The sequence below is a fragment of the Syngnathoides biaculeatus genome, chromosome 19, assembly GCF_019802595.1.
Source record: "Syngnathoides biaculeatus isolate LvHL_M chromosome 19, ASM1980259v1, whole genome shotgun sequence".
Classification (NCBI taxonomy): domain Eukaryota; kingdom Metazoa; phylum Chordata; class Actinopteri; order Syngnathiformes; family Syngnathidae; genus Syngnathoides; species Syngnathoides biaculeatus.
Genome location: NC_084658.1, coordinates 10124953 through 10149030, shown reverse-complemented (window position 1 = coordinate 10149030; position 24078 = coordinate 10124953). Strand labels below are relative to the sequence as shown.

Below are 24078 nucleotides of genomic sequence, written 5' to 3'. Positions count from 1 at the left end.
TTGAGCAAAAAAGATGGTGCAAAAGAGTTGAAACGGGGGTCCTGGAGGTGTAAGTTGGGAGAAGGGAGGTGACTGGAGAACGTTATCTACCTCAAAGGTGTCAAGGAGGCTTGAAGAACGGCATACCAAAAAAAAAAAAAAAAAAAACTTTTGCAAACACTATGCTGTTTCACTAAGGAGGGAAAAAAAGAAAAAACTATGGCTATGTGAGGCGAGCGTTGTCATTGTTTGTCCGTGTGTGTGTACGCTCTGAATGGTTTCTGCTGGTAGGCCTCACTGGCTGGAACAGGAAGTCACTTTGTGGGAGCAAACGTAGAGACGGTAGCCCTGTAAACTATATTTGTGCCTCTCTGAGTAACTATTAAAAGTGCTGAAATAAACCCTGAAGTTATCTTTGGAGTTATTCAGATATCCTTTTCCCCTACCTTTTTTTTTTTCAGGCGACCAAACTAGTTGTAGCATGTGGCAGGTGTGTTTTGTTGCCCATATGTGTTCTTATATCTGTAAATCATTTGTCATTTCGAGATGTAACAAGTATCAAATCAATGTTGAAGTTACTAAATTCGTCCACCAGAAGGCAGCATTGTTTGAATGTTATGACAGCAAAATGAGCGACGTTATTTCTAGTACTACTAAAGAGTTAGTAGTTGCAGTCACAGCGTCAGCATTATTTGTACAAAATTATTTATTAGTCCTGATATCCAGTTTATAATTCATGTACGAGTACTCTTTTTTTTCCTCACTATTAAGACAAGTCGGTGCACTAGTGCAACCACTGTCTTACTAGTAAAAATTTTTCCTTACTTATCGTGCTATTTTTGGCCTACTGTTATGCAAATCAACCTTACTAGTAAACTACACTTCTGCACTTGAATTACTACTACGTAGATCCAACTAGTAAACGTGTCACACACCGGAAGCCTCTTGAGCCAACCAAAATAGCCACAAGTATTATTTCTTTATCATTAGTAGTATAAATAGTAAGACAATCTACTAGTGTGGCCTAGTTGTTCTACTAGATATGTTCAACATGCACAGTATATAATCTAGTGACTAGTACCCTTTTTGTCCTTACTAGTAGGGCAATATACTGTAAATGTTACTTGCGAGGCAAAGCTGCACTCGGCAACTGGGTGCTTAATAATACTATTAGTGGCTTAAAATTATTCTGGTTAACCTCTAATGGTTCGCTGGTAGCACTAGTATCACGCAGATGTCAAGTAGTACGCGCAGTTTTACCTCACTATAGGCACAAAGTTGTCCTACTAGTCAGCAGAGGTGTCATGCAGTAGGTGAATCCACCCAGCCAGGGTTTTGTGGGGGGGAAAAAAGGTTACTAGTATTTACAGTGGCTCCTGTGTCATTTGTTGACCAAATCAATAAGTTCCATGCTTAAAAATGGTGTTAAAGTTGGACAACTCGAAGGCACACGGAAGCATAGTGATTTATTAATGTTTATCTCGTCATCTGTTAATGTTTTAACTGATGAATCTTAAATGTCAAACAAAGACGGGGTATTAAGGTACATATCCTAAGCTCAGTCGGCAATTGGTCGGTCATCCCAGGATGGGAGAACAATATTTGTGACATTTTTGAAAAATGCAACATTTATTCTGGAATATTTTTTTATACATTTTCAAGAAAGCAGGTGACAAACCATCATTCAATCCAATTTGTCCAGCACATCTTTTATGACATATTTTTATTTAGCTTTGCTGTGCTTAGCGTGACCTTGTTACAGAAACTCATGGCAAAAATATTGCTGGAAAAGTGGTGCAATGAAATAAATTTCCACTTACTATCAATCCTTATTTAACTCCTATTATAATAACTGTTCCAAATCTATGCCAGTGATCGTTTTGCTTCAGTGTGCATGTTAGCTGTGTTAGCTGCAATGCTAGCTGGCCAAGAACAAATTTAACTATGATGAAAAATTGTAATATGTCATTCCTTGTGGATAACAAAGCTGTTTGTTTTGCTTTTTAAATGTTTAAAGTGTAAAGTCAAGTGTTTTTCAAAAGCGAAGAGTTGTATTTGTTTGAACAATGACCCTTAAAAGATATGAGCATAAAACAATACTTACATTGCACTCAAGTTAAAGTACCTGAATAAGAAAAAAACGAAGCGTTCTTGAAGATTAAATATGCAAATGTTTTAAATTTACGAGTTAGAAAAACTGTAGTTTACGTGTATTTTTTTTTTCATTGATATATTTGAAATTTCAGAAAATCGCGTCACCCTTACTGTGAAAGGTCGGCACCACCCACTTCCGGTAAGTAGTGCGAACTTCACTCGCAGCTCAAAGCCGCAACATCGCCGACTCCCTTCTTACTTACCTACCGCCGCCTTTGCCTGAGAGCCCTTGTGAGGAGAAGGGGCGTTATTACATCAGTTTCAACTCAACTGTCGACTCGTCCCTACTGTGGCTCGTTCTGGTCGATTTTTTTTTTGCGTCAAGCAGGAGAAGATGACAAGCTAGTCGCCGCTCGGTGCAGCCCGCCGGACGCGACGTAGCGCGCTCAACACCGCAATGGTGCGTTTCTGTTTCGCCTCCTGACACCACCGAGGACAAATTAGCTCCTTTTCTGCTCTGCACTTTGATTTATTTACACTGAGACACTTAACGGTGATCCGCAGCCCGATCTCGTGGCCGGTGGGGCGATGCGGCACGTCGGCGGCTGCTTATCCGCAGGTGGATGGCCAACCTGACGCAAAGCCTCCGTAATCCCGACACCCCCGGAGCACCGCCGGATATTTTCCAAACCCAATCATGCTTCCCGGTGTCGGCGTGTTCGGCACCAGCCTCACCGCCAGGGTGATCATCCCCTTGTTGAAGAATGAGGGATTCGCCGTCAAAGCGCTTTGGGGCCGCACGCAGGAGGAGGCGGAGGAGCTCGCCAAGGAGATGGACGTCCCGTTTTACACCAACCGGATCGACGACGTGCTGCTCCACCAGGACGTGGATCTGGTGTGCATCAACCTGCCTCCGCCTCTGACGCGGCAGATCGCCGTCAAAACCTTGGGTGAGTAGTGGTGAGGATGAGGATGAGGATGGGGGTGGATGCTGTTTCTGCTGCTGCTGGTGCTGGTGCTGGTGCTGGGGGGTCGACTGCTACAAACCCCCTCCAGCTACAGTCAGTGTGCTTGACTAAATAGGTGTGCCTGGATGATTGTGAAAATTATGCAACGTCCCCTCAAAAATAACTCCACACCTTTCTATGAACTTTCTGTTGACATGCACCAGCAACTAGAATGTGGATTTACTAACATACACATGCAGGCGAGCTTGACACACTAACACAAATTGTTGCCTTTTGAGCTTTTATTCTGCGCACAATGGCCCCCTACTTTTATTTTAATGTCCTTTTTTCGTTCATTGTTATTACTGTGTAATCAATTATGGATTTTCGTAAATTTCGCAAATACCTGTGGGTCTGCTGTACATGATATACACTACTAGCTTAAAGGTCCATGTATGCCAGGGGTGTCAAACTCATTTCTATCGCGGGCCACATTGTAGTTCCGGTTTCTGTCAGAGGGCCATGATGACTGAAACCATGAAAGTCTTTAATTGACCCATCATATTTACACATTAAATTGATCGACTAGTTTTGGAATCAGAAATCAATGGCTAATGGGTTTTTCAACTATTGCTGATGTTTGGTAACCCAAAAATGCTTGCAATGTCTCGTCATCATTTATGATATCCATCCATCCATTTTCTTCACTGCTTGTCCTCACAAGGGTTAAAGCGCTGGAGCCTATCCCAGCTGTCAACGGGCAGGAGGCGGGATACATCCTGAACTGGTTGCCAGCCAATCGCAGGGCACATTGAGACAAACAGCCGCACTCGCAGTCACACCTATGGGCAATTTAGAGTGCCCAGTTAATGTAGCATGTTTTTGGAATGTGGGTGGAAACCGGTGTACCCAGAGAAAACCCACGCAGGCACGGGGAGAGCGTGCAAACTCCACGCAGGTGGGGCTGGGATCGAACCCGGGTCCTCAGAACTGTGAGGCCAACAGTTTACCAGCTGATCCACTGTGCCGCTGACCCGTAATATTTACACATTAAATTTATCAACTAGTTTTGGAATCAGAAATCAATGGCTAATGAGTTTTTCAACTATTGTTGATGTTTGGTAACACAAAAAACGCTTGCAATATCGCAACGTCATCATTTATGTTATGACAGTTTTACATTTTGGTCCAGATTTTGCAAAAATCATGGAAGTTGACACATGATAAAATCAAGTGGCGGGCCGCATCTGGCCCTTGGGCCTTGAGTTTGGCACCTCTGATGGATGCTATTCTCTGTCCAAACTAGTAAGCAGGATTGGAAATTAACGAAACTTTTTTGTTTTATATATATATATAAATATGTTATAACTGTCTTTATGACCTGGCAGTAGAATGTTATTAAAATGATCTGCCCCATCTAATGACTGTAATTTAATTTGAATCATAACTGGATATGGCATGACAAGGATAGCCAATTAGAGTGTTACCTGGGAGGAGAGAGATCTTCGGAGGGATTAAGATGTCCTCCTTCCGAGACATTAAAAAATTGGTTGACGTAGTCTGCTCCCAAAAAAAGTTTTTTTGGAGCCAAAAAAAAAAAAAAAATCAGTCAGAAATTCACCATTTCATCTGCAAAACCCATATTAATAAGGTTGTTTTGATCCAGAGCGTCTGTACATGTGAGCGACGGCAGAAAGAGCAGCTTGTCATAAGAACGGCACGCATGAACTAGATCTTGTGACTGCAAGCCAACGTGAAAATCACCCGGCTCTTTTAAATCACATGACAGTTTGGACACCCACACGCAGCCCTGTCATGTGATTTTGATATCGACTGCAAGTCACGGTCGCCGCGTAATTGGGGAATTCAATTTCGACCGGCGGGAGCGGGAGAGTGTTGAACGTTTGTTTGACGTTGACTTTTCGCGTTCCCGCACTTGCAGCCGTGTTTACCCCGCTCAAACACTGTGAAGTGCCACCGCAAGTGACTTGGACTGGTGCACAGTAGGCGGTATCTTATTGCTACCCTTATGTCAATATCTGCAGCGCTTTAAATCACGGACCGGCGAGGCTAACATTTGCTCACGCCAACGCTGCAGAAAATGTGATTTATTGCGTTCTCGTACAAAGCCGATGATTGTGCTGTTGAGCCAGATTATCAGCAAGTTGTACCCCAGTGAACGTGGATACCGTAGATGTTTGTCAGCGGCCATTTTTTTTTTTATTTAGCACAATAACTCAACACTTCTTCAGATCGTATATATAGTGAGAGGTCACACACATATACTGCATCTTCTGGTTCAACCCCAGGATGTTGAATTCTAGTTTTTCCACCCAAATGTCACCCAAGCATGGCTTTATGGTTCTCGCCTTTGTCATGAGCAAGTCTGGACTATGGCCAAGAGGGGCGTGGCCTGGTTTAATCTCTGACACCTGTTGCCGGTCACAGCTGTGTCACATGAGCCACGGTGCTTAGACAATGTATTTAAATTGGAGTTTTTAGGGTTAGGGTTAGGCATTCACCAGTTCGTTGAGTTTGCTTTCCCGCTTCCAGATTTACTCCGGATTATAGTCCAGTCAGGATTTTTGTTATGCTCTTTAGTTGATTCATAGTTATCGGACATTGTTTCTTCTTGGACTGTGTTGTCTTGCACAACGTTCGTTTATAATAAAATCCGCTGAACATCATGTCCTCGTCTTGGAGTCCTGCATTTGGGTCCGCCCGTGCCCGTTGTGACAACCTTGTGCACTGCTTAAACAGAAAAGTTCCTTTTCTCGAACTAATCCCACAAGTTGAGGTTTTTGCCCCCCACTACTAACAGACAAACAAGTAATTGGAGTCATTTCCCTCCATAAGAGTATCTGCATATCCGTCAGCGAATTGCCTAAATGCACGACGCCCACGGAAAACAGGCAGTGACGCTATTGTGAAAAAAGGCAGTCTCACTTCCTGTTGCGTGTGCGATTGTGATCTCCATGTGGCCGACGCAAGTGTGTGTGTGTGTGTGATCTGAGTCCTGCGACATCGGAATTTGAACTCTGTATGTAGACACTTCTACACTAGTTGATTCCCTTGCAAATTTGAGCAAATTATTGAAAAGTACGACTGCCATGTATGGTAGAGTTTCAGTGTTGGCCTGCACAGCACCATTCATTTCGGAGTGAGATTCTTCAGTAGAGCCAGAATATGACATTGAGCAAGAAGCCATCAAAAAAGTCATCAACGCGTTCCACGTGTTGTTCAGGTTTTTCCTCGACTGGGTTTCTCCTCTCACCAAACCGGCGGATCTCGCTGAACAACATTTCACCCTCCAAGCGGGATTCCTTTTAACGTTTCTTCTTCCTCCTCCTCACTACTATGACATTCCGCCGGGTTTTGATGTCACTCAAGCTTTTTGGGCGTGTTTGAATATTTGACCTTAAAATATCTTTTTAAATGGGCTAGCGCTTTCAATGTATCCACTCCTCGAGAAAGGCTGCGTGCCGTCGCCGTGAATTATGTGGATTAAAAGATTTATTTTCCGAGAAGTGGATTTTGAATCGGGGAAAATATACAGTACATTTCGTATGAATAACTTTAATTTATTGGTGACCAAGCATGTAAAACAGTGTACTCATATTGAAAATCGCAGTCCGCATTGGAATTAGCTGTTATGATATAAAATGAGAAACAGTCACTCTGCAAGTGGAACATCGCAAAAAGAAGTTTCAGGTGCTATTTGTACACTGTCGATATTGCGGCCCGAAGGAGGAAGTAGAGAGATTTCAGTATGGTGTCAAAAACAGTCAAAACCACAATGTGACGATAGTGTAAAATCCCTACATTTGTGCGTAATATACAGTTTTTGAGTCATATATTCTGGAAAGAACGAAACTCAATTGAACTAGAGTGACGACAGTTTTGTGATTCGAAATACATCCGTGTGGTTACTCATAATGAACGTGGTCATACATCAGGGGTAGACTTGACAGAGCGCACTTCCTCTAACCTTTCTGGATGTTATGCACATGATTCACATCATTGTCATGGATTAATGGAAGCAATCAAATAGTCATTTGAGTACATTAGGCAGACATTTCCCTTCCACCCACGATCAAAAAAGCATTTGACCCTTCTCGATCTCTGATTGTGTTCGCATATCTATCACACGTGAATGTTTCGGATCATTAAGACAATTTTGATACCTCAAAAAGATGGTCCAAGTAAAGAAAATGTGTTTTGGAAATTATCATTTCATCTATTAGGGCACAAAATAAATCCAATTCTGAGTAACGGCGGCCTATTTCCACCCAGAGGTAAATCTTTAACCGCAGTTTTTTGGAAACTGAGTTCAATTTCACAGGTCACACTCGCACCCGTTTACCACCAGATTTGTTGAATCAAGTAATCATTTGAATCATAAATGCTGTGGAAGGCTGTGTAGATTGCAAGATGTCAAAAATAATTATTTTGTGGTACAGTTTGAAGAAATTCTATAACAACTTGATTGAGATATATCTGTCTGGAAAGTGTTAGAAAGCCAGCTCTAAGGCTTTGGGAATCCAGCAGACCACGGTCAGAGCCATTACCTACTAAAGGAAAAAAGTGGGGACACTTGTGAACCTTCGTTCCAGTGGTTTGCCAACCAAAATTACTTGAGTGTAACTACAACCCACCCAGTTATTTTGATGATCCCCACGACTTTTGGAAATATTAATGTGGATTAATGAGACAGAAGTTCAACTATTTGGAAGTTGTGCAGCCTGCCAATCATGCCAACAGTCAAACTTTGTGCTGGCAAGTGGTAATAATACGTTTGACACGGAAACCTTTCCTGCGTATATCAGCTCACAAACACCTGCTGTAAAGACGACCCAAAGAGCTATTTATAATCTGGCCGCAAAGGGCAAGTAAGTGTCATCGTAAATGCGTGTCCTCACTGCAGATGGTGCTGTGCAGTTGCACTTCCGACCGGTGATGAGAATTGAGCTCTTTTTAAGAGCTGATTATAATACGAAATCCTGATTTTTCTGTTATCTGGTTTTATTTCTGTGTAATTATTTTTGGGTGACTTATGTGTTTAAAATGAAATGTAGCACTTTTTAGAGTTTATCCATCCATCCGTCCATCCATTATCTACCGCTTTTCCTGGTCAGGTCGCGGGGGAAGTAGCTACAGCAGGGATACCCAGACTTCCCTTTCCCCAGCCACTTCTTCCAGTTCTTCCAGAGGGATCCCTAGGCGTTCCCAAGCCAGCCAAGAGACATAGTCTCTCCAGCGTGGCCTGGGGCGTCCACGGGGTCTCTTTCTGGTGGGACATGCCCAGAACACCTCACCAGGGAGGCGTCCAGGAGGCATCCAAATCATATGCCCCAGCCCCCTCATCTGGCTCCTCTCAATAAGGAGGAGTAGAGCCTCAGCACTGATCCCCTCCCGGATGACCGACCTTCTCACCGTATTTCGAAGGGAGAGTCCGGACACCCTGCGGAGGAAACTCATTTCGGGCGCTTGTATCTGGGGTCTTGTTCTTTCGGTCACAACCCACAGCTCATGCCCATAGGTGAGGGTAGTAACATAGATCGACTGATAAAATTGAGAACTTCGCCTTTCGACTTAGCTCCCTCTTTACCACAAGGGACCTTTTCAAAGTCCGCATCACTGAAGACGCTGCACCAATCCGTCTGTCGATTTCCCGCTCCATTCTTTCCTCACTTGTGAACAAGACCCCAAGATACTTGAACTCCTCCACTTGGGGAAGGATCTCATCCCCGACCCGGACAGGGCACACCACCCTTTTCTGACTGAGGACCATAGTCTCGGCTTTTGGAGGTGCTGATTCTCATCCCAGCCGCTTAACACTCTGCTGTGAATCGCTCCAGTGAGAGCTGGAGATCACGGCTTGATGAACCCAACAAGAGTTCAATGGCCACCAAAACCCCTTTTGTCATCCCACAATACTTTCACATTGTTTACAGTCTCATGGGATGCCCATGAGATATCCTGTTGGCAACAGTATTACCAGGTGTAGTAGAAAGTCAAAGGTCAAGGTTGAGCGGGCTGTGTTTGGATTGTGCATTACTCTTTTAGGTCTTTATTCTAGGTGGTTATCATTAGGCGGCGATCTGGAAGTGGCAGCTGATTAGGTGGAACGGTCCAATATCCTCAGGACATGCAAATGGATGGATGGAGGGATACAGTGTTCTGTGCCTTGAAGCACACCGAATTGCCTTTGCGTATGGAAATTGGCCATTTAGACAAACTTGCTATGCCTGACTTTACCTTACATTCACCAGTAATCTCATTTTAGGCGGGTTTGGTTTAAACCCAGCCAGGAGAATGTCACCGGAGAGCTGGCAGAAGCGAGCTCTGAGTTTCTCACTGGCTAACGTTCATGTTCTCCGAGACGTCTATTTACATGCTAATGGCTGCTCTGGGAGCACACCCGCGAAAAAGCCCCAGAGACAGAAAATGATGATGGAGTGACAAGAAAGAGTGAAGAGGAGAAAGCTTTGCCTTCCTGTGAAATTGCTTTTGTCTGTTTGATGAATAGCCGAGCAGGGGACGCTCTTTCAGACACGCTGACAACTGAGCATTCTTGTTTCGGGGGGGGACTCTTGATCGCCGCCTCCTTTAAGCCGTGCCTTTCTTTACCATGCTACCGACTAGAAGGAAATGTTGTGTGCGGTGGTGAACTTGGTACTCTTTTTTTGGTTGAGGGATCTCATTGTGTTACTAAACACTAAGTCTAAGGATCCAACAGGGGAAAACCCATTTTTGACAGGGACCGATTAGGATTGTAGTTGAGAGGCTGATCACAAAACACCAACCAGTCAATCTCGCTCTAATTACCTAGCGTAATTTCCGGCCTACAAGTCGCGCCTTTTTTTCACACGCTTTCAACCCTGCGGTTTATGCGGTGATGCGGCGCTAGCGTTAGCGCCGTGCGAGCGTTAGCACGGCGCTGGCGTTAGCGCACCTGGTTATAAGCCTCGGTACACCGAAAGAGTTTAATGCTAGCTGTGTACCGAGGCTTATAACCAGGTGCACGCTGTAAGACGGGAATTACGGAAATTAATGATCATTTATCGCTAGGTGAAAATCTGTGCTATAGTAACCATATTGAAAATTGGGTTTAACCACCCCATATGCTTTAAGCACATTTAAATATATATATATTTTTTAAAGTAAAAGTTTTCCTTAGCACCTGTTCTTACCCTTTCATACTGGTTTGACTTTGAATTTTAATCAAGTCATAAACCTGAACTTTTCTGCTGACACGGGTTTCCAAATAAGCACATATTTTAGCCCTTGTTTTAATTTTTTTTTTTTTTTACACCCAGTAGACGTTAACCATCAAAGTAACATATAAAACTGAATGGTTAACCGTACCATATCAAGTCCAATAGCTTAATGCTAATGTATAATGCAAAACGCCACAGAAAGGCTAACCAAATTAGCTTAGATGTTCCAGTAATTATAAAACTTCAAATAACGGCTACTTCAACACACACTGAGCAGAATTACATACAAGGAGAGGAGAATATTCTTACTTAATATTCTCTCTGCTCTGCGGCAACAACAATTACTGGAGTTTTATTTTGTTATTCGCAATTAAGTGGGGACAACTGGGATGTAGCGTGGAAACACTTTATTCTTCAAGGAAAGCTGATCCAGAATAAGGTTCAAATGTCTTTTATGTTCCAGCATTCATGGATCCGCTTGGTGTGACTTATTTTATTTTATTTTATTTTTTTAATTGGCCACATGGAGCAGAAAAGACATGAATATCCAAGCAGGGAACCATCAGAATCTTTTAGACTAACGCTGATTGACGTATGTACAGGTAATAAGGTTTAAGGTTTCATGTGAATAGTTAACAACAACGAAAAAATTGAATTGAGCTTTCTAGCTACAACGGGAAATTATATTTGAGCCCATTTCATATCCTGTTGCATGCACAAGTGGGTGAATTTGAAATTTTTTGATCTGTTTCTGATGAAGACTTTCCTGTACCATTCCGTATAACTACTCTCTTAAAATAAGATGGGGGGGAGGCGGCAGAGACATTTCATATCTTCTTCCGTCCTTCTCATACATGAGTCAAGGTTTTGGTGTGGTTCTGTCTGGCCGTCAATATATTCCAGCTGCCTGCCATGACTCAACTAGATCGTCATTGTCTGGGTTTCTATTGTGTCAGATAAGGGGAAAAAAAACAATAACCAAAAAATCTTGTTGTGATTCACAAATCATCATTTCCACGTCATAGTCAACTGCTTCCTAGTTTTGAGATGAGTGAAATGGACAAAAATGGGCAATGTTTAAAAAATGAAATTCACCATGTGAACTTTCATCTGAAAATGTCCTTTCACTAATAGTAAGTTTCTTTCGGCTTGTCCCTTTCGGGGTCGCCACAGCGTGTCATCTCAGATGAACGCACATATGTTTGGCACAATTTTTACGCCGGATGCCCTTCCTGACGCAACCCTTCTCAGGGAGTGGAGGCCCCAGTGGGATACGAACCCACAACCACTGGTTTATCAAACCAGTGCTCTAACCACTGAGCTACAGGTCCTTTCACTAATATTTGGCTTTAAAAAAAATCACGCACCTCTCATAAATAATTCAAGATCACCCACTTCACTGATTTGTCTTTATTGGTGTACAATCCTGGACACATTTACAAATATGTGTGCATTTCATAATTCGAGTGTAGAGATGGTGAACTTTCATTTCAGTGTTACAAAATTGTAGTTTTCCCGATCAGCCCAACAGAGACATATGCAGATAGATGACCTCTAATCCACGATGCCATTCCATTTTCTTTCATTTCTCTCTTCCTGGTCTTCTCTTTCCTCTGTGGACCCTGGCGGTAGATAGAAAGAGAGGGTGTCAGGGGGTTTTGTCACCATGGCAACACTCCAGATATAGCCAAGCAGCAGCGTGTGCGCTCCTCTTTTTCGAAAGTTCATCGGTCTCACGCAGATGTGTGAGCGACACCGAGCTATTTGGGACGGGCGTCGCGGCCCCCACGGTGAAGATGTCACACAGCTGCCCGACGGTGTTGACGGTTATTAGTTGACACTTATTAGAAACGTGGGCTTGTCGTCTTTAATTACCGCATCAGATCGGGTCCTTTCTCCTCGGTGTCGCATCGGTCTTGGTTCTCGAGGTTAATTTCACGTTAAATTAATTCAACTTATTTTCTGATTATGAAGCTGTCATTGGTTTTACAAGGCCAATTTGGATTTGATTGTGAATGGGGGGGGGGGGGGACAATTTATTAGACCGGCTCTATTAACATTCTAAAATGCTGTCGCTTTACGGCCGCTTCACCTCACACGTACCGTCTGGAATTCATTCTCTTGACACAATATTGCATCCATGAATATAACAGCAACATTTTATTATAAAACAAAATATCCTGCTTGATAATCCCCAGTCGGGTCATTCAATGGAAAATGTTCTGACCGGCTTGATCTATTCATTTGATTCACACGTTAGAGCCTCTGACCGCAATATGTAATAATTGCCTAAATGAGCCGTGTATTGATAATTCCATGGCACTGTCTGTGGTGCTGAAGTAGCAGATGGAATTCCATCCATCCATCCATTTTCTTTGCCGCTTATCCTCACTAGGGTCGCGGAGAGTGCTGGGGCCTATCCCAGCTGTCAACGGGCAGGAGGCGGGAGTACACCCTGAACTGGTTGCCAGCCAATCGCAGGGCACATCGAGACAAACAGCCGCACTCACAATCACACCTTGGGGCAATTTAGAGTGTCCAATTAATGTTGCATGTTTTTGGGATGTGGGAGGAAACCGGAGTGCCCGGAGGAAACCCACGCGGGCACGGGGAGAACATGCAAACTCCACACAGGTCGGTCTGGAATTGAACCCTGGACCTCCGAACTGTGAGGACAACGCTTTACCAGCTGAGCCCACCGTGCAGATGGAATTGTCAATGCAATTTTTTTTTTTCCCGTGATGACTTGTAGTGCATTGAGAGAAACACTTTATCAGCAACAACAATAACACAGTCGCCCCTTGTGACGTCTATTCAAAAAAAATTGTATGCATAAGCATTTAATCTTTGCCCTGCTCGGTGTCATGTGATTATCGGTCATTTTTTATCTATACTCTTTGAAAATCATTAGCGCTGACAACAAACTGATTTGAGTTTGATTGTCTTGACCTTTTAGTGTGTTGGCTAGTGTTAAAAAATGGGTAGTGTTCTTTATAAATGTAATTACTTTTTGACAATTGTAACCAGTACAGTTCATAAGGCACAATTTTGATCATTTGCTCTTTTGCATCTGATGTGAAATTTAATCCTGCATCATTAATTTTATTGCTTTGATTCTTTATTACTGAATTTCTCCTTCAGTTTCCTCAATTAAATGATACTCTAATTGTCGAGACTCAAGGGATTAATAAATTACTGGTATTCCACGGGTCCCGGCCAGCAATTATTCAAATTACACTTTAATTTTTCATTTGCAAGAAGAAAATGAAAAAATTCACACCGGTGTGTCTGCATTTTGCAGCGCTTGACCTCGACTTGATTACGCCACACAAATGTGATAAAAACGTGGGCCCATGCTGCTTTCATTTCACTGGTGTTTACTGAAGATGCAAGAGTGCTGATTAGGATGCAGTACAGTATGCAGGCGTCTGTGGAACAGTGATTAGAAAGGAGGACTTGCAGCTCGGCAGTTAATTAAACCCCAAGCGACCCCCGCCATCCACCACAGGGGGTGCAGGTTACAACCTGATAACACACTTCACGTGCTCTCTGGCAACCGGATGGCTGATTTTTTTTTTTTTTTTTTTTTTTTTTTTTTTTTTTTTTTATATACAATTTGCACTTGACTCGGTGCAACACGGCCATTACTAGCGTGCTTTTAGTGCACGCATTAGCTCTGAGAGCTCTGGCGTTGGTCACTAGTCGTCACTCCGTCGTCTTCGACTGAACAGTGTCGGCGCGGGGGTTAGCGGCAGCACTTTTAGGAATGCTAATCGCGCAGATCAAGGAAGGGAAAGCCGGCTGCGCGAGACTTGTGGCATTCATCATTCCTACTTGCATTGTTCTGATCCGTGTGCAGTCGGACATAAACTTCATAAAGAGAGGGAAATAGCTTGAGTTTAATTCCAAACCCAGGACCCGACAAATTATTTCAACGTCTCGGTTTATATGTAAAACATCACATTACTCATCTGGTCAGCATTTGCAAAGATTATTTTCTCCAGGTTTGGATTTTGGATGGTTACCGGGAAATTTTTGTTTATTGCAGGGGGAGTGTTGTTCCTTCCTGGATTTGTAATTGAGTTAACGTAAATTCAATTTGGGATCATTATCTGCAAGAGGCTCCCGTTTGTTTCAGCCTATTCACAAGCTTGTTTGTTGCTGTCGTTGTTTTTTTTTTAACATACTGTAAGTTATTTGTTTGTGTGATATAGAAGCTGCATTTGGTAATGGAAATACATCATATTGATATTTGCCACAGGGTTTAATGCATCTAAAGATATTATACACGGTATTTGTTCATTAAATTTGGCAAAAATTTATTTCACTTTCCAGTGGCAGCCTTGAGAATCTTTTACAAGAGCAAATGCATTCTTAAACGATGACATCACTGTTTAACCATTTGGGATGAGAATGCCCAGGGTTACATTCCTGTGTGTTACTTTATATGACAACTATTTACTGTTAACTTTGCTCAATAATTACTTGTCTGCTCCTAAGATTTAGCGTGAAGAAAATAAGTATTTGAACACCCTGCTATGTTGGAAGTTCTCCCACTTAGAAATCATGGAGGGATCTCAAATTTTCATCGTAGGTGCATGGCCACTGTGAGAGAAATAATCTAAAAAGAAAAATGCAGAAGTTTCAATGTATGATTTTTTTTTTTTTAGCAATTTATTTGTGTGAAACAGCTCCACATAAGTATTTGAACACCTGAAAAAAACAATCTTCTCTAGATCAGACAGGTTTCTGGGCTGTCGCTGAAAAACACGGAGTTTCAGCACCCTCCAAAGATTTTCTATTGGGTTTAGGTCTGGAGACTGGATAGGCCGTGCCAGAACCTTGATATGCTTCTTACGGAGCCGCTCCATCTTCAATGCTCTGACTGAGGGAAAGAGGTTGTTCCCCAAAATCTCACAATACATGGTCGCGGTCCAGTGCGGTCATCCTGTCCCATGTGCAGAAAAACACCCCCAAAGCATGATGCTACCACCCCCATGCTTCACAGTAGGGATGGTGTTCTTCGGATGGAACTCATCATTCGTCTTCCTCCAAACATGGTTAGTGGAATTATGATTTGGGTCTCATCTGACCACAAAACTTTCTCTCATGACTCCCCTGGTCATTGGCAGACTTAAGACGGGCCTTGACGTGTGCTGGTTTAAGCAGGGGAACCTTCCGTGCCATGCATGATTTCAAACCATGACGTCTTAGTGTATTAGCAACAGTCACCTTGGAAACAGTGGTCCCAGCTCTTTTCAGGTCATTGACCAAGTCCTGTCGTGTAGTCCTGGGCTGATTCCTCACCTTTCTTAGGATCATTGAGACCCCACGAGGTGATATCTTGCCCGGGGCACCGGTCCGATTGAGATTGACAGTCCTGTTTAACTTCTTCCATTTTCTAATGATTGCTCCAACAGTGGCCCTTTTTTCACCAAGCTGTTTGGCATTTTTTTCGTAGCCCTTTCCAGCTGTGCGGAGTTGTGCAATTTTGTCTGTGGTGTCTTTGGAGAGCTCTTTGGTCTTGGCCCTGTTACAAGTTTGAGTCTTACTGATTGTATGGGGTGGACAGGTGTCTTTATGCAGCTCACAACCTCACACAGGTGCATCTGATTCAGGACAATACATGGAGCGGAGATGGACTTTCAAAGGCGGACTAACAGGTCTTTGAGGGCCAGAATTCTAGCTGATAGGTGTTCAAATACTTCTTTACAGCTGTATCACAGAAATAAATCATTAAAAATATCATACATTGTGATTTCTGGATTTTTCTTTTTAGATTATCTCTCTCACAGTGGACATGCACTTACGAGAAAAATTTCTGACCCCTCCATGATTTCTAAATGGGAGAACTTGCAATATAGCAGGGTGTTCAAATACTTATTTTCTTCACTGTATAATGCAGAAAGCCAAATAATTTGAAATTTAACTCAAGTATACTGCATGATTTTGAATAGGGAATGACGGTAGTTATTGCGTGACATTGACTCCACCATGAAAGTAAATATTTGACCCTGAACTAACCTACTAATACATTAAGAGTTAAGAACCTGGACTCTTATGGAAAGGCATTGATCTTAAAGCTCATATCTGGCGTGTTGCCAGGCTGCCGTTTCGACTGAAAGTTAACTTGTTGGACTATGCAGGAAAGTCCAAGACTCCACCCGGTCTTCCTGGGCGGCCAGATGCTGTTGCACAGGGTGGCAGATGGCTATTGTGTGTCCCAGTCAGGCTTTCGGCATCATTCCTAATCCACCTGGCTCCCCCCTGTGGTGATATTCAGCTTTTGTTGTCTCTCGCAGGCATTTGGGAAGACAATTGTTTTTAGATCTCTGCTTTTGAGACCGAGAAAACCTACAATCGCTGCCAATGAATCGACTCTGGGAGGCGGGCACTTCTATGCCTGTCTAGTAAACAAACACGCGTAATGACTCATCCATAAGACGGCTTCTGCTCAAGCTGCACTCTCGCACGTCCACAATCGCTTGAGGTATCGACGCTTACATTCTCAGCTCCCCTTTTGTCGCACACTCCCAAAGCCTGTTATGTCACCGTGGTCCTGCCTGTGGACTGGTGAATATTAGTGTGCGGGAGGATCTATTTGAGCCACGCACAGGGACCCAGGTGGTCTGGCGCGAAGCCAGCTGAGGGAAGCGCTTGACTGCAGAGTCAGCCTTTACTCGGAGTGATGCAGCTGCTCTCCCTTGTGTCTTTGTCTCTGCAGCTTCCCTTGAAATAAATACGATCAGTTCTTCTTGCCGGTCCCTTGGCACCGAGGAAGAAATGTTGCGAAATGTGTTTCGAAATCCTCTGAGTAACTCACTGTAGAAGGTGATGTAAATGATGTTCAACAGTTCTTGCTTGCTTGCAGCACCTGGGTTTTCAATTCAATCTGTGAGGTCAAATCAGGATATCACTTTTATACGCATCAATGGGACCTGAAGGCATCACGAGAGGACCTGTGCCAAAACAGATCGATTTTCTTATATTTGAATCATTTCTAGTGACGACCGATGCAATAGCAGACAATTGGGCAATTGTGTTCATCACTATATTACTTTTAATATCCATCCAGCTATAATCACAGCTCTGCTAAAAGAATCCAGTTGTTGCTTTTCCATCTCTGACTCTCTCGTCATTCAAGTCTATCCTTTTTATGTCCTGCCTATAAATTATTGATGTCTGGGGACCTAGCTGCAGTGCTGGAGTTCTTTCTCTCTCTCTCTTTCTCTCTCTCTTTCCGTCTCTCTCTCTCTGTCTCTCTCTCACTCTCTCTCTCTCTCTCTCTCTCTCTCTCTCTCTCTCTCTCTGTCTGTGTCTTTGTCTGTCTCTCTCTGCTTGTCTCTGTCTCTCTCTCTTGCTTGTCTCTGTCTCTCTCTCTGTCTGTCTTTCTGTCTCTCTCTCTCTGTCTGTCTCTCTCTCACTGTCTCCCCCCCTCTCTCGCTCTCTCTGTCTGTGTCTGCGTCTCTCTCTCTCTCTCTCTCTCTCTCTCTCTCTCTCTCTCTCTCTCTCTCTCTAACAACTCTCTCTCTCTCTAACAACTCTCCTACAGCATCACTCTGGCTATCACCCCAGTATAGCTAGCCGGTCGACTACTAGTTTGAATGTCATGTTGCGTCACGAACTCTAATGGGAGCGACCTGACAGATTTCAAAACAAGCATTCCCAGACAAAGTGAGAAGCAAATCTCACATCATAGCAGACTGACCAGTCTGTACTGCTCGGACTGCCCCCGCTCCCTCACCATCTCCTCAGAGCGGGGAGCTTTGCGTATCCTAAATTGCACTTTAATCTGTGATCTGACTAAGTAGGTTCGGATGTTGTTTGCCGATACACCCTCAAGTTCACTTCACTTAAGGCTCGTAGCAGAGGGTGTCAAATGAATGCATCTTTCTGTGCTTTGCTGACGAGCAGAAATGGATGGAGCACAGAGACGTGTGTGTGGGAGTGTTTTGTGTGTCTGTGCTCTGCAGGGTTGGAGGGGTTGTTCCTCAGATCTGGGTCAAAAGGATTAGTTTCCATGCTTGGACAATTGCTTCTAATGACAGATTAGAATGGGAAGTTTCGCTTTCACAACTACCCCTTAGCTAACGCCACCCACAACACTCCACCCCTCCTCCGAAATTTGGTTTCTGTAGTTGGTGAGATTTAAAGGGCCGCTGTCATGAAATCCATGATTTTTAGTATGTTATTAATGAAAAAACGGCAGCCGACAAGGACCCATGTTTTTTTCCACCACAAAACATGATTTTGACATATACGGCTTTTTGTAACTCCCGCCAGGAAAATCCTCACCAGGGATTTGTTTTCAAGAAGAAGCAGGAAGTGACATATGGGGCAGGACCTCCCTCAAGCGGACTCGTTTGTTTCTATTAGTTTTACCTGCGGGAAGGTAGCTTGTTGTTCCTTCGTGTTAGCTAAAATGTAGTCTTGGTGCATTGCTGGATATTACTTGAACACTCGGGAGGATGGATTTACGCTTCATAAGTTTCCAAGAGAGTTCGTCATGAAAATTGGATTTCACAGGTGGAAAGGACGAGAGCTTTGTGGGTTCCAAAAGACAGGTAGGTGTGTATACAGCTACTAAAAAAAATAATAGTTTGGGGGGACCACGTAATCCGTCTCTCATAACGTAACTAAAGATCCGCGTATGTATAACAGGGGTGCTAAATGTGTCGATGTGCGCGTCGGACAGCTTCCGCGTCGGGCTCGCCCGTGACCGGACGGGGAGGCGGTTTGGCCGTGATCCGCATATCATCTAAATATGGCTCGAAACAATAGGCTAAAATTGCTCCAGACTCTTCACTCGATTGTGAGATGTTCTCTTCTTCGAAAAGAGCTTCCGTGTCAGGAGGGGTGTGTTAATCTCCAATAGTAGGGGCCACAGCGTGTTTTAAATGGCCAATGTCCGGGGTGACGTCACGGGCAGGAGATGCAGCCAATATGTCGACCACTTGGATGTCGAATGACACTTAGGCAACTTTGCGCATGGATGTGCAACTTTGCGCTCTCTGTTCATATTTACTTTTTTGCATAGACATTGAAGTGAATAATGTTATATATATTTTTCATTACAATATTTTAGAATGTTTATAGGGATGACACCTGACCTTTAAGTGGAAAAGCTGGAGAAAAATATCACAGATATCACATGCCCAAAATGCTAAGTTTGCATCGACATTGCTGTGTTTTTTTTTTCTGTGCGCACGTAGAAAATCGTTATTCTTCTTAAATGAAGTTTTGTTGCAATTGCTTTAGTAACTGGCAAATTCTTCTCTCTTTTTTGAAGGTATCGGAAAGAACGTGATTTGTGACAGGACAGCGACGCCTCTGGATGCCTTCCGGATGATGTCGGCGGCCCAGTACTACCCCAAGTTGCTGAGCATCATGGGAAACGTCCTGCGCTTCTTGCCGGCTTTTGTCCGAATGAAGGAGCTCTTGGAGGAAGGCTACGTCGGGGAGCTTCTGGTTTGCGAGGCGCAGGTATGATCTAAAACAGAGACAGTGTATCCTTGCTTCAATTTTTGGGGGGGATTCATTTTGTTTTCCGACGCTTTTTGAGTTTTTACGCTCATCAAAAGGTGTACCATATGCTTGTTTTAAGGTCCACAGTGGGAGTCTACTCGGGAAGAAATACAACTGGAGCTGCGACGATCTCATGGGCGGTGGGGGGCTGCACTCGGTCGGCAGCTACATCATCGACCTGCTCACGTTCCTGACGGGCCAACGGGCGGCAAAAGTTCACGGCTTCCTTAAGACCTTCGTCAAGCAGACGGACCACATCCGGGGCATCCGGCAGATCACCAGCGACGACTTCTGCACGTTCCAGATGGTGCTGGAAGGCGGCGCCTGCTGCACCGCCACGCTCAACTTCAACGTCCCCGGTGAATTTCGACAAGAAGTGATCATCGTAGGAACGGTTGGGAGGTTATCCGTCATGGGGACGGACCTGTACGGACAGAAGAACAATGGGGGTGGGGGCTCCGGGGGAGGCCTGGAACTTCTCCTCAAAGACACTACACCTCTTGAAAAGGCTTCCTTACCGGAGAAAGCCTTCAGTGACATCCCTTCTCCATATCTCACCGGAATGATCCGAATGATCCAGGCGGTGCGGCAGGCCTTCCAGGAGCAGGACGATCGGCGGACGTGGGACGGGAGGCCTTTGACGATGGCGGCCACCTTCGAGGATTGTCTCTATGCGCTCTGCGTGGTGGATACCATCAAGAAATCCAACCACTGTGGAGAGTGGCAGAACATTGTGGTGATGACAGAAGAACCGGAGGTCAGCCCGGCTTATTTGATCAGCGAGGCTATGCGGCGCAGTCGAATGTCGCTCTACTGTTAGGATCCGGCAGCTTGCCTTAAATTTGGGGCCAAAGAATCGATGGTAACTTTTTCCACGCACCACTAACCCCTCCCGATCTGTCGCTAGTGACCTCAATAGTATGTTTGGTGCTGTCAAATCTGTATCGTTGCTGTCACTGGCTGGATCAATCCTGATGCTTAAAAAAAAAAGTGTTCCTGCTTCAGCAGGAGAATAAAACCAATTAATTAGTCATCAAATCTTTATTTATTAAAGAACATTTCTTTCTGTTACCAAAGGGGTATTGCGCCTGTCACCGCCCTGAGTGGTCAGGAAGGCAACACAACACACTCTTGAGTTTGAGTGAGACCTACAAAGGGAGGACAATAGTTCTTGCACCCAAAAGTGTCATGCTGCTGTAATAATGCTATAATGCCATATACTTTATGGTATCTTTATGGTAACGTGTCTGAAAGCCAGATTTCGAGATGGTGCCAGCATCAGAATTTCTGTTGAAGCGACACTTATCTATCACAGTGGTTTCGGAGTAAACAATGATAAATAATAGTACAGATATTAAACATTACTTACTTTTAACTTGGTCAAGGGTGTCAAACTCATTTTTGTCACAAGCCACATCGTAGTTACGATTTCCCCTCGGAGGTCCGTAATGACTGTGAAACCATGAAAAAAAGAATTAATAGCTAGTTTTGGAAACAGAAATCAAGGCTAATGGGGTTTTCAACTATTGCTTACGTTTGGGTGCACAAAAAAATGCTTGCAATATCTCAACGTTATCATTTATCTTGTGACAATTTGAAATTTTAGTCCAGATTATAGCAAAAATCATGGAAGTTGAGAGACATGATTTGCTTTCACAGACCACATAAAATCATTCAGTGGGCCGGATCTGGCCCCCGGGCTTTGGGTTTGACACCTGCACATCAGACCCTATTTAATGGTCTATGTTTTTGTTTTTTTTGCTGTAGTTATGATTTACAGTCGGTGCTTTTTGATGGGTTTGGCGCTGGTGTGCGTATGTCACTGATCAGGGTATTTCCTTGAGGTCAAGCATGCAGTCATGGCGCGTATCCGTCCTCTCCGTTTACACTGCAGTTGGATCGGCAGATATCGGACATATACGGGATCTTTTTTCACATTTGGAAATCACCTCATTTTTATCTGCGGCTCTCCGATCTCCCCAGTATTTGTCTTTTTTGCAACCGAGAAGGCACCATATGTGAAACGTGTCTCTGACGGGGCAAAAATGTGGATTGTGTCACTTGAAACGAGCAGTTTGGAATCTGTTGGGTTGTCTTCCGTTGATGTGTGGTTGCCATGTAAATGTTTATTTTTATTTTATTTTTGGGGGGGTGGGGGAGGGGGATGGGTGCTTTCATTTGATTCATTGGCTTTCAGTCTTGTCTCAGGACTCTTCCCCATCAACCCGGATTCTTCTTTTTAATAATTAAATGTTGGATTGCAAGGTTTATGGATTTTTACAGCCGTCTAATTCCTCACAATTGAGATGAGACTTGTCGAAAATTCAGCAAAATGTCGGCCAAAATCTGATGCACCATCTCTCACCCACAAACTAAAAATGTTTTATTAATTTATTTTTTTTCTCTGCATCACTTTGCTCCCCTGTGGTTTCATTTCCTCAGAACAACATTATACGTCACAACTACTGAAAATGTACATATGGTCGTATTATCAAAGGAACAAGCTTGTCTAAATATAAAGTACTGTATGTATTTTGTTTGTAAAAATGCTAATAACCACAACCTGTTTTAATTAAGTATTGCCAGGTATTTATTGTTTGTCTGCCGTTTGCTGCTGAAACGTCAGGAGGTGGGACAATATAAGCTGGACCATATATTTCCCGTCTATAAAATACAATTGTTTGAAACACGCTGGGTCTGTAAGGCGTATTGATTTTACACAAATGCACACAATCGCACATCGTTTTTCGTTGCTTTATAATTTTAAAAGCTTTTAGCTCCCAATGGTTGTGACATCTTTATTAAAACATCATTTTGAATGCATGATTTTGTAGGTGAATATTCGTTTACCGATTGTGCATGTATTACACTTACTATTCGGTCTGTGGACTGTGCTCTGTTCTGAGAGAGAGGGAGGGGGCCGGGGTGGGGGGGGGTCAATACAATGTCGACGTGTTGAGGTAGGGTTCAACTTGTTCATTTAGAACACAAACGACCTCCAAAGCAATGCTTCTTTCTTGTCACAGACTGTTACTTAGCAACTGGAAGCCATGTCGCTGTTTTTTTTTTTTTTTTAATCCTCCTCCTCGTGCACACATAGTAACGGTACCCTCATGGTGTAACCTAGGTAACCCATGCGATTTTCACAAATACTTAACGAGTGTAAATATGAACACCTGCTATGTTTTGCTATCCGTTTTTTTTTTTAAATACATCATAGCAAATATCCACTTTGCTGCCATTATTTCTTTTGTTGTCGTTGAGGTCTCTGAAGCAAAATAATAGTTGCAAATTATTCTTGGAAGAGGAACAAAAGTTGAAGAAAATTTCCACCGCATCATGTACTCCACTATATTGATTGTTAAACTAACACTTTATTTCCATTATTTTTAAATGTTTTTTGTTTTCATAAGTTTCCATCGCTTCACTGCCTCACAAAATCTGGTGGACACTGCTGACATCTGGTGGCTATTTAGGATACTGCACCACATGCAGCATCTGTTTCAATTTAACGAGGATTACCAAAACAATGTCACTTGATTTAAAGATAATCGTTGAGTTATGTCCTTTATTATTAGTGTAAAATATTTTGTTATCAAAGACTAAAATGTACCTTCTGGGCATTTTATTAGATCCACTCAAACAGAAACTGTCATACATTAAATAATTAAATTTTAAAAAAGATTAAATATAAATAATTAAATTAAATTAATTGTCTTCCAGCTATTGTGAAATTCCTCCATCTTCAAAAGATGAAAGAGGTGTGGAATTTTCCTCATAGCTCACCTATGTGAGACAAAATGAGCAATTAATAAAAATCCAGAAAATCGCATTATCTGATTATGAAATATTACAAATACTTATTTCGCACTATAATTTGCTTATAAATTCTTTAAAAAATCCGACTGTGATTTTCTCAGGGCTCTCTCACCTTTTTTAAGAGGAGGAACTTGCACAACTGGTGGCCGGCTAATTTCTACCAGTTGAAACAGAGCACTGAAACCTTGTAAAGGGAAATCTGTTGTACACAAGTCCAGTTTTTCCCCTTTCCCTGAAACTTGGAGCAGAAAATCCAGGAAAAGCAGTGAAGTCAAACAACTATCTTGTGTTGGACGCACACCATCAAGTTTTTGAATTAGAGCTGGTTGACCGGAGGCGGATTGTATCATACCATGTTTAGACAATAGCTTTACTGTCCTATTCCTGCAGTTCATATGACTCTTTGCTATCCGTGTAATGACACATGTATACACACATGCATACATCTACACACCTGGTTTACCGAATTTCCACCTCGTGGCGTGCAAGACTGT

The 24078-nt window shown here is 43.1% G+C and overlaps 1 protein-coding gene across 3 annotated transcripts; it reads left to right on the top strand.

Annotated features, from left to right (window-relative positions):
* The first annotated feature begins 116 nt into the window (after positions 1-116).
* gfod1 (glucose-fructose oxidoreductase domain containing 1) lies at positions 117-22552 on the top strand. Of its 3 annotated transcripts, XM_061805941.1 has the most exons (4): positions 18560-18632; positions 18767-18804; positions 19530-19723; positions 19845-22552. In XM_061805941.1, the coding sequence occupies exons 3-4, from the start codon at positions 19586-19588 to the stop codon at positions 20583-20585; spliced, it is 879 nt and encodes a 292-aa protein (XP_061661925.1). In that variant the 5' UTR covers positions 18560-18632; positions 18767-18804; positions 19530-19585; the 3' UTR covers positions 20586-22552. The 3 variants fall into 3 exon arrangements, with proteins under 3 accessions (XP_061661923.1, XP_061661925.1, XP_061661924.1); XM_061805939.1 differs by lacking the exons at positions 18560-18632; positions 18767-18804 and adding an exon at positions 117-3023; XM_061805940.1 differs by lacking the exon at positions 18560-18632 and having other exon boundaries at positions 18663-18804.
* Positions 22553-24078: the final 1526 nt, after the last annotated feature.

Excerpts from the sequence above, each read along its gene's own strand:
- gfod1 (XM_061805939.1), top strand. The coding sequence starts at position 2,771 with ATGCTTCCCGGTGTCGGCGTGTTCGGCACCAGCCTCACCGCCAGGGTG. Across the intron at positions 3,024-19,529 it reads GATCGCCGTCAAAACCTTGG|GTATCGGAAAGAACGTGATT; the intron begins GTGAGTAGTGGT and ends TCTTTTTTGAAG. Across the intron at positions 19,724-19,844 it reads TTCTGGTTTGCGAGGCGCAG|GTCCACAGTGGGAGTCTACT; the intron begins GTATGATCTAAA and ends GCTTGTTTTAAG.